Below are 17,454 nucleotides of genomic sequence, written 5' to 3'. Positions count from 1 at the left end.
TAATGCGGCTGGCACGTCTACATTTTTGAGAGTTAAATTAGTGATTTATAATGTGGAAGTGATTATGAACATGTATACATGCACCACATCTGTTATAATAAATGCTTTACAGGTTGTGACTTTACCTAAAATCAGAATTATGGACAAAGGAAGTAATAAACCATACTGATTTCCCTTCAAATCAAAAATCAACATTGTTGCATCTAGTAAAACTGTGCAAAATGCATTCTGGAATTTTGTAGTAGTACTACAAAAATAATGTGGAGATCAATAAGCAAAAGCAACACATGAGAAACTTTGCCAAATCAAAAGGAAACAAAAAGGAAATATATTTGCCGAAACTTTCCAATGCTGTTGTTCAATTAAAGGGAAAGATGTGAAACCCCTTTGCCCAATCCAACGAGGCTTACCAAACAGATGCATGGAGCATGTGTGATCCTTCAGAAACACGATCACACCGACACGTTTACTCGTAGCCTTTGCATAAAACCATTTAGGTAGGCTCACAGAAGTAGCAGTCCTCGTCACATGCCTCAGACCTATATTGCCCAAAGCAAGGGCATGATCTTAAACTCTTTATTCCTCTGCCAGAAAGATGAAACAAAAAATCAGTGGGAGCTGAGCTATTTCTGCAGGCCTTTTGCGAGCGACCAGGAAACTGCCTACGAACGCAGGCGTTAGCAGAAACATCCTACTCTGCCTCCAACCTAACTCCACTAACTATTTTATTGTTCATAATTCGATCTCCATTTTTCTTTGAGAAAAGGAATAAAACAATGGGGAGAGAAACTGATATGAGGTAAGCTTTTTGTCCATTACAAATTGACCACCACAGGCGCAGACATCCTTGCTACCAACTTTCACAAAACCCCAAGCGGTGCTCAAGTCATCTCCTGGCTCTTGCCATCATCTCCAACCTGCCTCTGCATCCCGTTCCCTCCTCCATTGCCGCTACCTCTGAATCTGAAACGCTCACCTGGGGAGGCGAGTGAAGTGACTGTTGGGAGTGGCGTAGGCTGCAGAGCAAGCCAGCCATGAGGCTTCCTCTGCTGGCCGCGGTGTGCTGCGCCCTCCTGGCGTGCGCCGCCCGGCCACATTGCGCCGCGGAGGCGAAGGCCCGGCACTTCAAGTGGGAGATCAGCAACATGTTCTGGTCGCCGGACTGCGAGGAGAAGGTGGTGATCGGCATCAACGGCCAGTTCCCCGGCCCGACGATCCGCGCCCGCGCCGGCGACACCATCCACGTCGAGCTCAAGAACGCGCTCCACACCGAGGGCGTCGTCATCCACTGGCACGGCATCAGACAGGTAACTATCGATCCCTCGAGCACCGTGCCAGCGCGCATGCAAGAATTGCTTGACTGCTCAGTGCAAGCGCGTCTCTTTGCTGTCAAATGTTCAGACTACTTTTTTCTGTTCGGAAAGGGAAGTTCAGAGTTCAGATAGAGCTGGGAAGTTTTGTCCTTTGTGATTTTGCTAACGTTTCAATGCTGGCATGCGTGGATCATGGCAGATCGGGACGCCGTGGGCGGACGGCACGGCGGCGATCTCCCAGTGCGCCATCAACCCTGAAGAAACCTTCACCTACCGCTTCGTCGTCGACAAGGTGATTACGGCTGCTGATCACCGCTCACCCAATTGCCTGAATGTTCATGCCATGAGAACAACTGAAACTGAAGAATTTTGTTCGTGGCTGCAGCCGGGGACGTACTTCTACCACGGGCACTACGGGATGCAGCGGGCGGCGGGGCTGTACGGGTCGCTGATCGTCGACGTGGCCGAAGGGGAGGAGGAGCCGTTCAAGTACGACGGCGAGCTGAACCTGCTGCTCAGCGACTGGTACCACGAGAGCATCCACACCCAGATGGTCGCCCTCTCCTCCAAGCCCTTCAGGTGGATCGGCGAGCCGCAGGTACGGCACAGTCCATGATCTCAACAGTTACTCTGATCTGCAGTACTACTGTTCTGCATTTTGGCTGCCATGGTAACTTCAGAGGCTCGCAGTGTTTAATTTGACCATTTTGCGATACATCATCTTTAACCGTACAATACATTTCCCATGAAGATGATTAACTTTACTGTTGTTCTAGACATGGTAGTTTCAACAGCAATTTGTGAAACATGGCACCAAACTTATTTACGAAAGAACAGGGGTTTTAGGACTCTCAGAGAATACACAAATGCAGTGCAGTCATCCTAATGCAATTTGTGGAACGTTGTATCAAGTAGGTTTATGAAAAAGATAGTGCTTATATATCCTCTCAGCAAACACAAATGCAATGTAGTTGTACTAACTTGTCAGAGTAAATCAGTTTCTCGAGTGCTTTTACACGCATTGCATATTTGCATCTTCCTGTTCGAACAACACAGAAGGCGAAAAATTCCTTTCAGAAAACACAACATGTTGCTTTGATAATTTGCAATGACTCTTACCCTTGGAACGCAATTATTGTCATGACATACTGATACTTAGAACAGTACAAGGCATGGCCTGACTTTGTTTGAGGATTTCTTCATCTTTCTGGTTGGATCCTTGGACCGTAGCTTAGGACAATGCCCGGACTTTCCAGGCCAGTTACTAAAGCTGAGCCAAGCATGTTCATATACTTGGGTCTAAATCAACTTGCCACTTGCCTCTACACCCATTCACTTTTCTGTTTGAACACCACAGAAAGAGACACATTCCTATTAGAAAACAAGGTATTACCTGATAATATGCAATAATGCATACCACTGGAGCTCAATTATTGGCATGACATACAGATATTTACAGTACACACAAGGCATGGCCTGAATTTGTTTGCTCTGAAAACTTCGTCATCCTCTTGATTGGACACTAGCACAAACGCCGGGCCAGTCCCTAAAGCTAAAAACAACCATGGCCGGCCATAGACTGAAAAGGTTCAGAGATCTCTGCTGATGGTGATAAACTGGCAATGGACAGCAGTGCACACATCTAGCTTTCCCAAGAAAACCAAAAAGCTGAGCATGCATGCTGGCCCCACGGATCAGAAAGGCAAAAGATGGCGCCCCAAGCAGCCCCAGCCCATTGGACTTCATGGAAAAGAAGTACCCCCACTTTGAGAAAGCGCATAAGTGTAGGGCACTTTGGGCACAATGCCAGCAGCATGTGTGTACAAAAAAACGGCAGTGTGGATCATGTTCCAGCACAGCCCTAGGCCCTGCCATCCTGTGCATAGTTTGCAGTGTGCACACAGGCACAATTTTCTGAAGAAAAGTTGGGGGATTGTTGATCATGGAGGAGGAGAACCAAAAGGCAGGCGCCATGCCCTCGTGCCTGTCACGGCCTCACAAGTCACGGTCAGGGCGACATGATCTTGGGAGAGGACACAATGACACATGCTATCACGTCGTGGTGGTGCAGAGACGAGAGCGTCCATAAGCAGGTGACTTTCTCTCTGCATCTTGGGAACATGTCTGTGTGCATGATGCAGCGCAGTCTTGCTGCAGAGCAGCGTAGGGAGGTTTGGCCATTGTGTGGGCGGGATCATCACAGAAAAAGGTCAAACAGGCACGAGCACATCACGTTGGCAGCGGGGCCCTCTTCTGTGCCATCCTGTGAACATGTATTGCTGCGCTGCGATGCATGTACCTTGGGGTGTCCTGCAAGTCTGAAACTATGATGCTTCAGAGCTGATTCACACCCTCTGTTTGGGTAGGGAAAGATCAGCCTGTGAGTTGCAAGGTTTGTACATTTGAGGATTCACAGTTTTACACAGTTCACAGGTTAACAGGGCCTCTGCTACTAGCATGCCAAAGTGTCCAATAATTGAGATGTTAACATTAACTGGAATAGAGCATTGTGAAAATGTGGATTTGTGCTCTACTTAGGCTGATGTAAATCCAAATCCGTCGGTCATCATGAGAATTTAATTTACTCTGCCTAATTTTCCTTTATTGTACTGGAATTGTATGATGAAGCTGACACGCATTTTTTTGTTCTTGGAACTCTGCTGCAGTCTCTGCTGATCAATGGGAGAGGACAGTTCAACTGCTCAATGGCCGCGGCGCACACGCCGGGCGCCACGCAGTGCGCCGCCGTCAACCGGCAGTGCGCGCCGGTGGTCCTCCCCGTGCAGCCGAACAAGACCTACAGGCTCCGGATGGCGAGCACCACCTCGCTGGCTTCTCTCAACTTGGCAATTGGTGTAAGCGAAACCAGAAGATGCCAATTAATTTTTCAAGAATGCATCGTTGATTGATCAACATTAATTGTCTGACCATTTCCTTGGCAGAATCACAAGCTGACTGTGGTGGAGGCCGACGGCAACTACGTGGACCCGTTCGCCGTCGACGACATCGACATCTACTCCGGCGACAGCTACTCCGTCCTCCTGACGACGGACCAGGACCCGTCGTCCAACTACTGGGTCAGCGTCGGCGTTCGCGGCCGGCAGCCGAAGACGGCACCGGCGCTGGCCGTGCTCAACTACCGCCCGAATCGCGCGTCCAAGCTGCCGGCCCTCGCGCCGCCGGCTACCCCGGCGTGGGACGACTACGAGCACAGCAAGGTGTTCACGTACCGCATCCACGCGCGCGCCGGGACGCCGCCGCCGCCGGCGACGGCGGACCGCCGCATCGAGCTGCTCAACACGCAAAACCGGATGGACGGGCACACCAGGTGGTCCATCAACAACGTGTCCATGGTGCTGCCGGCGACGCCGTACCTGGGTTCCCTGAAGCTGGGGCTCAAGTCTACGCTCACCGCGGCGCGGCCGGCGGAGACGTTCAGCCGGGGTTACGACGTGCGCCAGCCGCCGGCGAACCCGAACACGACGGCGGGGGACAACGTGTACGTGCTGGCGCACAACACCACCGTGGACGTGGTGCTCCAGAACGCCAACGCGCTGGCTCACAACGTGAGCGAGGTGCACCCGTGGCACCTCCACGGGCACGACTTCTGGGTGCTCGGGTACGGCGAGGGGGCCTACCGCGGGGACGCCGCCGACGAGGCGCGGCTCAACCTCCGGGACCCGCCGCTGCGGAACACGGCGGTGATCTTCCCGTACGGATGGACGGCGCTCCGGTTCGTGGCGGACAACCCCGGCGTGTGGGCGTTCCACTGCCACATCGAGCCGCACCTGCACATGGGCATGGGCGTCGTCTTCGCCGAGGCCGTCGACCGCGTCGGCAAGGTGCCCAAGGAGGCCGTGTCGTGCGGCGCCACGGCCAGCGCGCTCATGAACGGCGACCACCTGTGATTGCCGTGTGTGACCAGGGTGTGCGGCGTCAAGACAGCAAGGATGCATCGCGCTCGCTCGTGTGGACGCGTGTTTGCCGTTCGGTCTCCGTCCGTTAATTAGTGTTCTTTAATATTTTTTGTTTATTTAGGTTATTGAGATGTGATCATGTAATGTATTAGTTCTATTGGTTAGTGTAAGTGAGATTTATCTCTGGTTGCATTGGATGATTGGAAATGCTGTAGAATGGTTTGTTCGGGTATTAAATGACTCAAAGTGCCGGGATCGCCTGTTAATGGACGCATCTTGGTCATAGTACGGAGAGAAGCCTAGCAGTACTGCTCCATTTTACATTGTTCGTCTACGCCCCATGCCTAGGTGGTTTCGTACTTGAGTGATATCTAGCATAACTTTTTATAAAAATTATTTTTTGTTAGATAGATCGATGTTTGTCTATTTATCTGTCTGTCCGTCTGTCAATCTATCTATCTATCTATCTATCTATCTATCTAATAAGATTAATAAGATTAAGAACAATCTACGCCATCTTTATCCTACTTTTTATGCCTGTCCTAGGTAGACGGATTGGTAGGGGCGGAGTCAGGATTGAACTAATCCTAGATTCAGCACATGATGCCACTCATTTTCACTTAAATGTATCTAGATTTTATTAAGTTAGCTTCCATTGAATTTTGCTTAATATAAATCAGGGGCGGAGCCCAGCAACCAGGATCTAAGACATATTGTGAAACAGAGGCAGTGCATACTACAGTAAAATAAATTGAGTACCAAGTGTAAAATACTGTGAGAGTACAAATTTGGAAACCTGGCCAACTAATTTTAGAATCGGCTCAATCTTTATTAACACCAATCACCATTAAGTAGTTTGACAGCATCCTAAGATTTAGGATACCGTGATTCGGTGATTGTATTTCGGGCATCTGAGAAAAATTGTAAAACTGATATCACATACTCGCTCCATCAAAAAATTAAAAAAAGTGTTACTTAGATTTATTCTAAGTCAAACTATTTAAATCTATAAATAAAAGTGTCAATATTTATGATATAAAATAAATATAGTATGAAAATATATTTTATGATGAATTAAATGATACTTATTCATAAGTATTGATAATTTTTTATATAAATTTGATCAAACTTAAAATAGCTTGACTTAGGGTGTGTTCGTTTCCTCCTCTCTAAAGTTTAGACCCATCACATCAAAGAGAATCTTGCTATTTAGAAGTATTAAATAAAATCTGTTTATAAAAATTTTTGCACAGATGGGTGCTAATTCGCGAGACAAATTTAATGAGCCTAATTAATCCATAATTTTGCCACAGTGATGCTACAGTAATCATCTGCTAATCATAGACTAATATACCTCATTAGATTCTTCTCGTGAATTAGCCCTAGGGTTCTGCAATTAGTTTTGTAATTAGACTTTATTTAATACTTCTAAATGCCAAGATTCTTTTTGATGTGACACCTCTAAACTTTAGACCCTAAGAAACGAACACACCCTTAGAATAAATCTTAAAGAACACTTATTTTAGGATAGAGGGGGTAGTTATTCACTCTAGTCAATTTTTTGCGAAACGCCATATGAATTAGAAAGCACCAAAACCAATCAAAAGGTTTTGAGAAATGCTGGTGAAAAGCCTTTTCATTAGTTTTGGTCGTGCATGCTAGCTCACTCATCTGTCAAAGTTGATAGGCCACCGGCCTGCCTTTTACTTTTATGTGCATGCAGACACAGCCCAACCGGCCCACCTTACCACCAACACAATGGGCTCAACTATATGGCTGTACCCCCTCAAAAATCATTTTTGTTTCCCATACTAAGTTTTCGCCACCAGTGAAGTTTGAATGTTTAATAAATGGAATTCTATCCGTCTTCCACAAGATCTTTTTACATACCTTCTAGTGGTTTAGACTCGTGCTATAGTAATACCCAACCAAATATAAATATCCAATCTTCCTATAAAATTTTGAATTAGACGGTTCGAAATGTTGAGTTAGGATTTGTTGATTGTAAAATCAGTTTTGAGAAAAAAAATAATCATGTATCAGGTGGGGCCAACCTGTGTGAGATGGGCGAGCTAGGTTAGCTGACCGGTCCTCTGTAAAATGTTCAAGAAGCACATTTCGAAAATATTGACATAGGGTTTACATATTATTAAATAAAGTGTAGTAAGATGTTGAAAAATGTCCAAGGTGGGTGTTTGGTGGGCTATAATAGTTAAGTCTAGTGGATCCAATAAAATTAAAGTTACATGGATTAAACATCTTTCGCACGATTTCATAAGAGTCCTCCGTTTCTCGATTCACCCGTTGGTCGCGCACTTTGAGATTAATATAGAATGAGGGGTCGACCATGGTGTGATGGATAATATATCAACTATTCTAAATGTCAACTTGCTAAAAAAATATTGAATTGATGTTCTCAATTTTTTATAAGGAGCTTGATGATTTATTTTAATGAAACACGTTAGGAGCATTGTCCGTTAATTTCAATATGGTTAAGGTGGAAATAAGGCTCAGAGTATGGCGTATGGACAACTACCCAATACAAGTAGCTACTCATTGATGATACTAAAAAACTGGATTTCATGGGGCAAAAATACACATGACCGCTGAACAAAAATTTGAGCATGAGGTGTTCTATTCTAATCTTCTTTACTTCACCATCTTGCCCATTCCTCTCCATTTATATAATAATTAAATCTATTTCTTTGAAAAGTTCTACTATTGAATTCTATACCAAAGCGAAAATTTCCCAATTCATAAGAATATGGTCTAGTGACCATAATTAAGATTGAATAAAATTTTTCATACTAAAACTGCACATAGGTCCAATGTAAAAGTTCTAGGAAACCATGGTCTACAGAGTGGTATAGATAATGTTCAAGTTTTGGGGTTAAAAGGGCTAAAATTTAGAGCTCAAGTTGAAACATTATGCCAAATTCAATCTTTGAACTTAAAACCCCCAGGTCCCATAAAGATGATCATGTGGACACGTTTAGGTTCTAGTTATATACATTTTTTGTGTAAGAACCTTAGAAGAACCAGATACAAAAGTTGTAGTATATAAATTGGTTTACAATCTAGTATATAAATCTGTGAATCAAAGCATTCAATATTTAAACAAACCAGTCAAGATGGAACATTGACCATGTTGGAAATCCTGAAAGGTCAAGTTGGCGTGTGTGAAAATTTCCAAATTCATCGATGAATATCTTTAAATTGTGGATATTTTAAACTTAAACTCTAAATTCGGGTTCTACATCATCTTCAATTTTAAATAAAGGTGAATCATGGGTTCAAATTTGAATTTGGACAAAATTTTACCAAGAAGGTGTTGTGTGCAATGAACATTTTGTTCACAACAGCTTACTAGAGCAAGCAGCAACAGCAACACTTGCATGCCGCGCCAATTAATCCCACAGGCACCACACACGTCTAGCTCGACGAATAGAAGTAGGAGAGGAAGTAGGAGCTGGCCGTGTTGTTTCAATATGAGAAATTTGAATAAACCACTAAAGCCGGGGGCGAACTCATCCTTTCGATTATCGCACCACAAACTCACAAAGCTCTACCGCACGATAAAATTTCTAAGTCATTGATCGATTTCACTCTAACTTCCCTCGATCATAGTTCCACCACAACACCAACAACAACCCCAACACCCTCCTTCTCGACTAAGCCATGTGGAAGTTCATCATCGATGTCGAATTCACCCAGTAAGGAGCCGCAACAGCTCTCACGACAATCCTGTGCTCTGACCCTTCTTCGCTTTAACTAGTAGTGCAAATCAAATTTCTAGGATCTTATGATGCTCATGCAAGCGCTAGCTCGCTTACTTCACTGTTTTACTCAATGAAACACCATCTTTTGCATGCTCCAAGCCGCCTCAATGACCACCGCCCTAGGCTGGTCGATATAAAGTCAAGTTGGTCTGGGATTCTTTGGGCAACAACTTGGGGAAGGTTATGCGCACGCATTTGATCCAAGCCAAATTCCCCATAAACTTTGGTTGTCCCCTTCGTATGCTGTCACGGGCTCACAGCGTAGAGTGCCTGCCATCATTATATCACCGCCGGCCTACAGCGAGCAGCCATAGCTAGACCAGAACACCCCTTGGGGATGCGCCTAGTTGAGGAGTACCTCCCCATATCTATCACGTCATCAGCGAGAAAATTGGCCTACACGCTTGTGCACTGCTCCCGGCTAGGTTCTACCGTGGAGTCGACGAGTTCCTCTTGTCAGTGTCTGTGGGTAATGGAAAGGTGTATGAAAAATATCTCCCTAGGGGAATTAGGAAAACAAAGATTTAAATGATATTAGGTAAATGGTTTTAAAAAACTCCGAGTTTCAAAAATGCTCCATAAATCATAAAGATGTCCAAAAGTTGTAAATCCAATTTTCTCAAACTTATAATATTGTAATAAACACATGAAAAATAATAAGTCATGAGAAATATTTATTTTGCCCTTAGAATAACTCGTTTAGTTAAAAGTAATGTTTAAATTACTTTAGCATTTCTACTTAAGTAAAAATCATGAAAATTTGAGAATAAATCTTTTAAGTGTTCTTATGTATTGGAAAAAGCTTTAATTGAAGAAATTGTTTAAATAATCTTTGGATGACTTAAAATATTTAAATTTTATTTTAATATTTAAAAATAGATAAATATTTAATAGTATTAATATTTATGTCCCTTTGACAGTTAAATAATGCTTTACTTGGGGAAAATAATGAAAGCTATTAAAAAGATTCAGATAATCCTTTCTAGGATAAAAGAAAAATATTTACATGTAATGTTTAGTGTTTAATTTGCATGCGCATCCGACCCTTGGGAACCCCCTGAGGACATTAAAAGCAAATTAGAGATTTACTGCATTTGACTGTTGCATTTTACATACAGTTTGTTCCATGCTTTGACCATCTTATACATGTTAATTATGGGTTACTAGCCTATCAACCCATGCCGCGCACGAACTAACTAAAATTAATATAAAAATTAGTCTAATAGCTAATAATTATAATTATCTATCCCATGCTCTTTTTTATGTATTAAATATTCTATATACTCTAAAGATACATACTCATTATTATCTAGTTGTAATATGTTTAGTTACTAACAATATTTTTCACTTTGTATCACACCACCATATGTATTTAATTGAACCATTTGTCTAAGCTATGTGAACAATATTAAAATTGGTATTCTTATATCTTTCCCCGTACATGACACGCACCATGTGTAGTACTTTTATATAAGTAATAACATAAATAATATATTAATAATGATAGATGTAGTAATTTAGAATGTTATATTGGTGCACTTTAAGAATTTTTTATAATTATATAACTTAGATTCATATTTAGGAGTTACTTTAACTTTTAATAATGACATAATTAGATAATTTATATATAAACTTAGGGGTTATTTAACATTATTTTTATGATGGTATAAATGTTGATTTGCATGAAGATTAGGATTACTTTAGATTACTTTTTATAATGGCAGGGGATACATGTTTAGAGGGTTACTTTAGCCTATTTTTATAATGACAAAGGTGGGTAACTTAGTAGAAAAAATAACAGATCCAGTGGCTATTATAATTAGAGTTGTCGGATTGATTGCCGGATGTTTATATTTTTTATGAGAATTTTCTAGAATTTCTCTATCTTTTTGTAGAGTGTCCACCTAGAATTCTACGTGTCTTCACATGGAGTCTTCCCTTCAAAAGAAATCTTCAATTAGTAATAGTAAGATATCGTCTTCTGATCCTGTAAAAATATGCACTATGATATTTGTTTTTCCTTACGTGAAAGAAGTCTCGGCGTTCGAGAAAAAAAGAAAATCATATAATGCTAGCAGCCTAGCACGCATGAGAGAACGCTGAGGGCGAGTCGGCGCCTCAGCCCGCTCCACGCACAGACCTAGCATATCATAGCTGAGCGAACTGAATCTGCAGAGCAAGGCGTGCAGTGCAGAATATACACACAGCGCCGTGTTTCACGCCGCCGGCAGAGATGATGGACAGATGGCCTGGTAATAAGTCGGCGTTCATCAGTTTCAACCACACGATGCAAGGAGGTAAAGATACCCCCTTTCCAGAAAAAAAAACGAAAGGAAAGGAAGGGCGGTACACCCCATCAGCATCAGCTCCCGAGTTTTTTTCAACCACGCAAAGGCTGAATCCGAAGGAACACGACGCGCGCGGAGCCGAGCAAAACCCATCCAACGAGAAGCAGACGAGGAAAGGGACGCCACCAGCAGCTCCCTCTCTCTCTCTCTTCTTTTCGTGATTCGGAAGCAGCAAGAAGCACCTATAGTAGGCAGTAGTATCGGGTCAGCGTTTTCAAGCTAAAACGTGTCAGCGCCAGAACGCGAGGGCCCGCGGACGCGTGCGGGTGCGCGTGTTTCACGACGGGATAACGCTCTGATTGTAGGTACCGGTGCACACTGCACAGCGACGGCAGCAGCCGCACTAGACTCTTCTGCTTCAAATGCATGCTGTTTTAGCCTTGTGCAAAAATGTCCAACTTGTGTGCATTCTACTCATGAGTCCAGTTTGAAATTACAAAGCGCATTTGGTTTCGTTAGATTATACAATATTTTTGTCATTCAACTACCCTATTTATTATTATGTGATACAAAAAGAAAGTATTTTCTGATATCGAATAAAGTGAAAACAACTTTGCGACATAAAAAATTATATATTAATTAGTTGAGTAACTATTTGGCCAAAGCCTCAAAGGCTTGTATGTTTATCACTTTCGACAAATAACAGAAGTGCTAGGCAACACATATTGGGAGTCACTAATGACCTGCATTTTCCATAAAGTTGGTCAAACCAGTTTGTAGAAAGATATACGTACTAACATCTAAAATAATGTCAAATAAATGAACTAACAAAGAGTACAAGATACATTTCATGGAGGATTTAACAAAACTAGTTTGATGTGGTAGTTGTGGGATCCATTTTTCTATAAACTCGGTCAAAATCAGATGAATTTTGACTGAGAATAAAATTAAATCGACCTACATTTTGAAACGGGACAATATTTTAATATATCCGCTGATAAAATGATTTCCAGTAGTGTAAGCATATTACAAGTATGGTTAAGATAATGAGTCGATGACAAGTGGGGTACTAAGCTAGAAAAGTATATATAGCTAGCTACACAAATCCAAATGCATGTTTACAAAACTGTGGCCCGCTCAATTTTTGGTGTGAAGTGTTTGGCTATATATGAAGCAAACGTGCCAATAAGTCTTACCATAGACATTCTCCACAAGAAGTATTGCAAAATGCAGACACCATCCAGACACGTGCTCTTTCTAGCTGAAATAATGGGAATAGAATGAAAGAGACCAAGAACTTCACTTTAGCCAGAAAATTGAATCCCAAAAACAAAGGCCCCGCAGCACAAGGAATCAGAATAAAGCAAGCCGAAGCTTGGAGAACCATATCAAGTATTCCATACTCTTTTGTCCCTTTCAACCATTGGCGCCTATAAAAAAAGTATGATGCCCTGTGCCAACATCCACACACAGCTGCTCTCAGCTCTCCTTTCTGTGGAAGGGAACAAGTCCACAACACTAGTACACTAGTAAGCCCCACTCAGCCATGCCGTCGGTCGAGCTTTGGGACGCTCATGCAGTTCAGCTGCTCACGTGTTGCGCTCTGGTGCTGGCCCTCGCTCACCCAGTTGCGCCGTCTTCTCGTGGCGCCATGGCCCCTGCTCCAACCCCAAACGCGCCTGCTTCAGCTACACCTACTGTTCAGTCTCCAGCTCCGGGTCCAGGTCCAGCTCCGCATGTCTGGAACGTCGAGTACATACTGTGGGCACCAGACTGCAAGCAACACGGGATGATCGGGATCAATGGCGCGTTCCCCGGCCCGACGATCACCGCCTACGCTGGGGACCTTATCAAAGTGGTGGTGAACAACAAGCTGCACACTGAGGGGGTCGTCATCCATTGGCATGGAATCAAACAGGTGCCTAATGCTTGTGTGTCATAGTACGGAGCTTTGTCGTCTTGCGATATCGTAAAAAAAAAGTAACAGAAGGATGTAGATCGAAGATGCTAAAAGCATTATGGATGATGCTGCATGGTGGTGTGCAGATTGGTACGCCATGGGCGGACGGAACCGCGTCGATATCGCAGTGCCCCATCAACCCCGGGGAGACGTTCAACTACGAGTTCAAGGCTGACAAGGTAGTAACCAACGGTTCTTTTAGTAGAGCAAAATTGGATGGCAATGGTTTTCTTTTTTCCATTTCTTCACAAGGACTCTGAGACTGATGATGAACTGAAATGCTGGGTCGTCGCAGGCCGGGACGTACTTCTACCACGGCCACTTCGGGATGCAGCGGGCGGCGGGGCTGTACGGCTCGCTGATCGTGCTCGACAGGGACGACCCGTTCGAGAAGGATCCCATGTACGCCGGCGACCTCAACATGCTGCTCAGCGACTGGTACCACGAGGCCGTCTACGCGCAGGCGGCGGGGCTCGAGCGCAAGGACGACCACTTCCAGTGGGTCGGCGAGCCTCAGGTACGACACGTACATGTGGCGATTGTTTAATGAGAAAATTCCGCATATCCCATTGAAAATTTATCTCATACCTTTTATGCTATTAAAATTTAGATCATCTTTTAGTGCAGCTGAAAATAATTTTTCATCCTCTATATACTATTGCCGTTAATTTTCGTTTAGAAATGCAATGTAACGGCGTCAAAATCAGTTTGTCTCCTTCCATTATGACAATTTTACCCCTATCTCATCCGCTTCCCATCCGCAAACAAGCGCACCGTCGATTTCCCGTCCGCAACTCCAGGGGCGCCGGCGAGCAAGCTCACCCATGCCGCACCACCAACCCTCACGGTGCGCGCGCGCGGCTTGTCAAGCAGGCGCCTTGCGCCACGTCCGCTGAACTGTCGCGGCTTGTGGGTGCGGCCCCGTCGGATGCCGCGGTGTGCGCGTGCAGCCCGTCGTGGAGGGCCTGGCGCCTGTCGGTGGAGTGTGTCGCAGCGTACGCGTGCAGCTCGCCGCGAAGATCCGGCGGCGCTCAGCGTAGCGCGCCGCGGTGTGCTCGTGCGGCTCGCCACGGAGGCCAGTCGGCAGAGCGCAAGGCGGCTTGAGCAAGTGCCTCGCGCCGCGAGCTTGCTGTCCCTTCGTCCGAGCGCGTGGGGCCTCGCTCCCGGTCAAGCGCGGCCCGTCCACCGAGCTCGCCGAGCCGTCCAGCTCCGCCGCTCATCTTCTTCCCTGTTCCAATTTGCTCCTCTCCTGTTTCTGTACAGAGGAAAGCCATTTCGTGACTTCGTCGATCTCCGGCCGGCGTCCGGCCACCACAACTCGATTGGCTCACAGTGAGCACATCCATAACCTCCTCTGCCGGCTCCAACCCGCGCGCCTTACCTTTCCCTGTAACCAGTAAGCTTCTCGCGAGCTTCCAGGATCGTCAACTAGTGGCGAATCTAGGATACGAATTTAGGCCTCTTCTTCCTCCCTTCTTTTTTTTCTTCTTCCTCCTTCCCTTCATTCACGATTGAAAATTGTTTGAAAGGGGGAGGGGGAGAGGCTCCATTAATTGTATGGGTTAGGGGGGCTGGAGGCTCCCCTGCACCCTGGATCCGCTCCTGACCGCAACAATAGCTGTTTCGGGGCCGACCACCTTCCACACTCTCATCCATGCTTGGAGCATAGTCACCGAAGTTCCTAGGACGACGGATCGAGAAACGAGGAACAAGGAACGGGAAACGGCACTTGGAACGTATTTTTACACTGCGGGAACTAAAATATTCCCGCGTTCCCGTCCCGGAACATGGAACACAGGGGCGTTCCCGTTCCCCGGTGACTATGGCTTGGAGTCACCAAAATGGAACCTCCTCACCCTCCTCTCTCTCCCCGTAACCTTGGATTATGGCTGGAGCTGCTGCCGGCTTGAGCTCGAACAGTCGAGTCATGGCGGACAAGGCTGAGAGGAGCACGAACACTTGCACACTTCTCCGTTACCTGTGTCCCTCAGAAAAAATTTTCATCTCTTCTCTAGGGGTAATATTATCTTTTCACTTTCAGCTAACAGAGTAGTAATGGTACGGAAGAGAGTAGTAATGGTATAGAAGGGACAGTGTTAAATTTCTAATGGCATTGAAGGATAGTCTAAATTTTGATGGTATAGAAGAGATAAGATAAATTTTCGATGGTACGCTGGGAATTTTCTCTTGTTTAATTGGGTTCTGGACGTACGGTTACCAAAGAACCTTCCAATTTCCATTGCAGACGCTGCTGATCAACGGGAAGGGGCAGTTCGGGTGCACGCTGGGCGACGTCGGCGAGTTCCAGAAGGGGATCCACCGTGACGCCACCAAGTGCGACCGGAGGGATGGGGAGCGCGTGGAGGCGGCGTGCGACGCGGGATGCGAGGGGAAGGGGAAGGGGTCGGAGGCGGAGAAGGAGAAGGCGGCGTGCGAGGCCGAGAAGGCGGAAAGCTGCGGCGTGGTCCGGCGAAGCGAGTGCGGGCCCTTCTGCAGGGAGACCCAGTGCGGCCCCGTGGTGTTCGACGTGGAGCCCGGCAGGACGTACAGGCTCAGGATCGCCAGCACCACCTCCCTCTCCGCCCTCAACGTGCAGGTCCAGGGGGTAAGGCCGTAAGGGGAAAAAAGGTTAGATGATTGCAGAGTCTAGAGCGATCATCGATGACCGTGCCTTTTTTTGTTTGAATTTGCAGCACAAGCTGACGGTGGTGGAGGCCGACGGCAACTTGGTGGAGCCGTTCGACGTCGACGACATCGAGATCTACTCCGGCGAGAGCTACTCCGTCCTCCTCACCACGGCGGCAAAACAGGTGTCGTCTCCCTCCTACTGGATCTCCGTCGGTGTGATAGGGCGGAGACCCAGGACGCTGCCGGCCCTGGCGGTCCTAAGATACGCCGGCAGCAAAAACGAGCTGCCGGCGGGAGTGCCTCCGGCGACCCCGGCCTGGGACGACGTGGGACGCAGCAAGGAGTTCGCCAAGAAACTCAAAGCCCGGGCAGGCCCCGGATACCGGGCGCCGCCGGAGACGACGCGCGTGCACCGGACGATCGCCATGCTAAACACGCAGGAGCTTGTCGACGGCCAGATCAAGTGGGCGATCAACCACGTGTCCCTGTCGCTCCCGGCCACCCCGTACCTCGGCGCCTACGCCTACGGCATCCAGGGCCAGGTGTTCGACACCACCCCCGCGCCAGCCACCTTCCACAGCAGCTACGACATCGAGAAGCCACCGCAGGAGCAGAAGCCGGAGGCTGTCCAGCCGGTGACGGTGAGCGACCGGGTGTACACGTTCGCGCACGGCGAGGTCGTCGACGTCGTGCTGCAGAACGCGGACATGAGGAAGCACGGCGTGAGCGAGTCGCACCCGTGGCACCTCCACGGGCACGACTTCTGGGTGCTCGGCTACGGCGAGGGCCGCTGCGACCCCGAACAGGACCTCAAGAACAAGGAATTCATCAACACGGTCAACCCGCCGCTGCGGAACACGGCGGTGCTTTTCCCGCATGGGTGGACGGCGCTCCGGTTCGTGGCGGACAACCCGGGCGTGTGGGCGTTCCACTGCCACATCGAGCCGCACCTCCACATGGGCATGGGCGTCGTCTTCGCCGAAGGGATGGAGGAGAGGAGGCTGCGGGAGCTGAAGCTGAAGGTTCCCAGAGAGGCCATCATGTGCGGCAAGACGGCGCTCGCGGCCATGGCGCGGCCACTAGCGCCGGCGGCCACGTCGCCTTCACCTTCACCGTGACATCGAAATTTTCAACAGTTCCCTCCTCGCATGCCCATTCCCCGGTACACTAGTGTGTACGCATTGTTGTATGTTGTCTGGCAAGAGTAGCCCTAGTACTGTAAGTTGTCATTCCTTTTTCTATTTTCAAGTGGGCACTCGCTCTACAAGGTTTACAATGTTTTTCTGAGTGTTTTTTTTAGAACGAAATGGCCATGAACGTTCGCCAACTTTACAATTTTCTCAAATAGCCAATGCCATTTTAGCTTAGCTAATTCCCGAGGAGTATTTAGAGGTGTTTGGATCCTATAACTAATTTTAATTTTTAGTTCAGGTCACATCACATGTTTGGATACCAATTAAGGGGACTAAATATGAGCCAACTATAAAACTAATTGTATAAATGGAGACTAATTTATGAGATAAATCTACTGAGCCTAATTAATCCATCATTAGTATGATCTCTGTATAG

General features: G+C 46.5%; 1 protein-coding gene and 1 pseudogene across 1 annotated transcript; both read left to right on the top strand.

Annotated features, from left to right (window-relative positions):
* The first annotated feature begins 710 nt into the window (after window positions 1-710).
* Window positions 711-5,528, top strand: LOC112888607 (L-ascorbate oxidase-like). Its single transcript, XM_025954860.1, has 5 exons — window positions 711-1,307; window positions 1,513-1,605; window positions 1,699-1,911; window positions 3,980-4,168; window positions 4,256-5,528. Exons 1-5 carry the CDS (start codon window positions 1,035-1,037, stop codon window positions 5,219-5,221), a joined length of 1,734 nt encoding a protein of 577 aa, XP_025810645.1. The 5' UTR covers window positions 711-1,034; the 3' UTR covers window positions 5,222-5,528.
* Window positions 5,529-12,773: 7,245 nt separating this feature from the next.
* LOC112891021 lies at window positions 12,774-17,212 on the top strand (annotated as a pseudogene).
* Window positions 17,213-17,454: the final 242 nt, after the last annotated feature.

Source organism: Panicum hallii, chromosome 4 (assembly GCF_002211085.1).
Source record: "Panicum hallii strain FIL2 chromosome 4, PHallii_v3.1, whole genome shotgun sequence".
NCBI lineage: Eukaryota > Viridiplantae > Streptophyta > Magnoliopsida > Poales > Poaceae > Panicum > Panicum hallii.
Note: the sequence above shows the minus strand (reverse complement) of the source record. Positions and strands in the feature narration are given on the sequence as shown.

What these genes read in the sequence shown, in the direction of transcription:
- LOC112888607 (XM_025954860.1), top strand. Translation starts at nt 1,035, where the DNA reads ATGAGGCTTCCTCTGCTGGCCGCGGTGTGCTGCGCCCTCCTGGCGTGC. An exon ending in ACTGGCACGGCATCAGACAG is followed by an intron (nt 1,308 to 1,512) that starts GTAACTATCGAT and finishes GGATCATGGCAG; the next exon opens with ATCGGGACGCCGTGGGCGGA. An exon ending in CTCTCAACTTGGCAATTGGT is followed by an intron (nt 4,169 to 4,255) that starts GTAAGCGAAACC and finishes TTTCCTTGGCAG; the next exon opens with AATCACAAGCTGACTGTGGT.